This window comes from Orycteropus afer, unplaced genomic scaffold (genome assembly GCF_000298275.1).
Source record: "Orycteropus afer afer isolate SDZICR_OR568_19922 unplaced genomic scaffold, OryAfe1.0 scaffold00726, whole genome shotgun sequence".
Classification (NCBI taxonomy): Eukaryota; Metazoa; Chordata; class Mammalia; order Tubulidentata; family Orycteropodidae; genus Orycteropus; species Orycteropus afer.
The window spans coordinates 912,514-916,068 of NW_006922313.1; the positions used below are offsets into that span (position 1 = coordinate 912,514).

Sequence of the window (3,555 nt, forward strand, 5' to 3'; positions counted from 1 at the left end):
AAGATTTAGAGATGGTTCATAGTGACGGCTGAACAACAAGATGAAGACGTTTCATGTCACTGAGCTGTGCGTGTGAAGATTCTTGGAAAGGTCAATGTCATGCTGCACATATGAAAAGCCCTACCACAATAAGAAAAAGAAAAAAATACTCAAAACATGCAGACAACGTCGAATTACTATATGGAATTGGTAAAAATAAATAAAAAGAGTTTACTCTCTATAATTTCATTTATGTAAAATATATATAGGAGAAATTGATCTATTCTGTTAAATATGGGAAAAGTTGTTACACTGAAGAGTTGTGACTGGAATGACTGGGATTGGGTCCATGTAGGACCCGAATTTGATGTAGCTTGAATATTTCATTCATGTATCTTTAATATTTAATGTACATGTTTCAATATTTTCAATACATACTGTTTTTTTTTTTTTAGGTTGAGAGAAGGTGAGTAGATTTGTTTTATGATATTGACTTCATATTGTCAAGGTGGTGGTCAAGGTTATCACATACCTTGACATTGTGATCAGTTTTGAAAGTATGTTGTAAATTCTAGGTTAAGAGCCAAGGGAAAATTAGTATTCAACTCCACAGAAAAGAGTAAACTGTTGAATGATTTCAGACTCACCCAGAAGTGATGGGAAAAATAGTAAAATAGAACAGGTATCGTGAAGAACACAAGAAAACATTGATAAATCCAATCCCAAATCTATTCGTTATAATTTTAAACATTAATGTACTAATTATCCTGCTTGATTATATTCAACTGGATATATTTTTAAAGCAATATAATTCAGGTAAAGTAGAAACATTAGAGTACAAAACCAAAACGTGCATCCTATTTATTTGTAACCAACTGATCGGCTAACATGGTGACGTGAATGTCAGAGAAATTTGACATTAGGGATAAAGCGGTTTATTACTATTGTAATTAATATCAATTTTACATTCTTTACTGGAAATTTTTTCTAATTTGCTTATGAATTAGAAACAGAATCTGGTCACCAAGTGTACACACATTTATATACATACAAACGTATGCACGCCTGTATGTGCACAACCACTCTCCTGTAACACGTTTGGTTCACACGGGCTTGGATTCCATGCAATGAGTCGGCAGGCAGCTGAACCTTGTACAAAAATACACAATTAGGTATTTCTGATAAGACTAGAAGATTTTGTCTTCCTTATCCAGGCAAAGCAGAACCTGGAGACACTGGAGTCTCTACTCATGAGAATGAAGGGGCTGACTGTTGCGAAGCACGCACCTATTAGTGCGTCCGTGTGCAGCACCCACCAGCTGGGGTCATGAAGAGCAGATATCAAAAGCTGAAAGGTGGAGGAGAGGGTGTAGAGAGTTACAAAGGTGCTCACCAGGACAAGGATGGTTTGGGTGGCTCTGGTCTCAGGGGAGGATCTGGGGGAGACATTGTTCCTGTGAAGGTGTTGGACCCGCTGCTTGTGTCTGTACAGGATGAAAACCATGGAGCCGCTGGCCCAGGTCATGAGCCCCAAAGGCACAACATCAGAAAACATCAACAGTGCTGCGAGCAGTGAGTCTGCAGTTTTGTCATTACGAACAGAGGAGCAGTATCCATAGTCTTTATAGCTTGAGATGCTTTTATTTTTCCAAGGGCCAGTCACGTACATAGGAAATATGATATTGACCAGCATGTGCAGGATCCAGCACAGGAAAATGGAGAAGCCCAGGCACCTGAGAACTTTCACCTTCAGCTCCGCCCACACGGAGCTCCTGGTGCTGATGGTGATGGCCTGGAAGACACTCAAGAGGGAGACGCTGCTGAAGGACACCCCCCTGCCCACTCTGTGAACATACAAAAGGAGTCTGCATCCCAAATCACTGAGGAAATCTTTCCACCCCAAAGCCGCCATTGTCTTAGGGACTCCTTTGCAGAGAATGGCCAAGAAGTTGGCTATAGTCAAATGCATGAGAATCAAGTCTATGGACTTTAACCTGCATTTACTGAAGTAGAAGTGGATGAAATGGACAAGAAGGGAGAAATTCCCCATGAGACCAATGGTAGTCTGTAGTAAGAAAATAATCCCTACTATCAAATCCTGGGAGGACATTCTGTCAGTTACAAGTGACTGATATGTGTCTTCAGAGTCAGTGGGTCCTGCAGGGAAAGATGAGACACGGGCCACATGTAACATGTCAACTGAAAGCCACTATTCTCCACCTCCATTAATTCCCACTTAGACATATTGACTTAAAAATTTCCTTTCATTAAGAGGTTTCTAAGTGTTCAACATACAGCACTTAAAGATCATTTGGAATATAGGCTATGAGTACTGTCATGTGGTAACTTCTTTATTCTCCCCCAATCTGTGAGGCAGGCTGTGAATTTCAGTATGCAGAAAAAGATGGCGCAGGAGCGGGTGCTTAGTTCCGTTGTAGGCATGGTCGCCCGTTGTGGGCATGGTCGCCCGTTGTAGGTATGGTCGCTATGAGTTGGAGCAGACTTGATGGCACCTGTCAATAACAATAGACATAGAGAAGTTAAATTATTTTTCTCAGTTCACATTCTGGTTAGACATAGAGTGGGGACCTGAACCTGGCTAAGATGCTTGTAATAACTGCATTTAACCACCGTGGTCTAGTAACCATGTGTGAAAAATGGCGGACAGTGGAGATGTCTGACCATTAACTCACGAGGAGAGAGAATCACCATCAGTGTCAAGCTAACATTTTTTCCTATGAGGTGTAGGTCAGACATACCTCTTCTCTCCAACCTTTTTATCCATTCTGATACCAACCATCTCCCTGCCTTGACACTCTCTACTTCTCTGCCGGGTTCAAGACTTCATTGCAGTGGCCACACAGAACTCACAAACCATATTCACGGTTATGGGGTTTATTAGGAAAGAAACAGGCTATAATTCCAGATCAGGGTCAGTTGAATGTAGACAAAGTCTCCCTTCTTCAGTGCAGGACGGCTCTTTCTGCTCCTCTCAGTCCCCTCAGACAGAGTCATAATGGGCTCTTCACGACAGGCTCCTCTCAGCCCTTGGCATGGCTTGTGTCCTGCTTGGGCAAGTATGACGAAGTTCTTTGAGCTCCACCAAGCAGTGTGCAGCGGTACCTCTGTCTCTGAGCAAGCTCCCTGACTGAAGGCCCTCAGCTCTCCCCCTGTGTGGGGCAGCCCTCTCTCTGTGGCCACCTCCCTTGGTGGGCAGCCCTCTTGCCGTGGCCTTCTGGCTCTTCTGCTGCCTTTTCTGTGCTGCCAGATTCTGCTGTGAATGAAGCTGCTTCACTTCCCCTGGGTCTAGGAGGTTCTCAGCACAAGGACCCTGGGTCCCAAAGATGCACTCCACCTGTGACTCTTCTTCTGGATGATGGTGAGGTTGACCTCAGCCTGTGGAACTGACTCCCTTTAAACCTAGTGGGGTGGCAAAACTGACCACTCCCCTACAAGCACTCTATACACCTTGTTTGCAGTAGCCACCACCACAAGGCTTCCATGCACCTACATACACTAGTAGCAGGCTGTCCAATTATCGTGTTAGGCCCCAAGCACCTTACTTGCATAGCCCTG

The 3,555-nt window shown here is 43.6% G+C and overlaps 1 protein-coding gene across 1 annotated transcript; it reads right to left on the reverse strand.

The window, feature by feature from the left end:
• Nucleotides 1-1,147: 1,147 nt before the first annotated feature.
• Nucleotides 1,148-2,191, reverse strand: LOC103211363 (vomeronasal type-1 receptor 4-like). Its single transcript, XM_007957315.2, has one exon. The coding sequence runs from the start codon at nt 2,171-2,173 to the stop codon at nt 1,148-1,150; it is 1,026 nt and encodes a 341-aa protein (XP_007955506.1). The 5' UTR covers nt 2,174-2,191.
• Nucleotides 2,192-3,555: the final 1,364 nt, after the last annotated feature.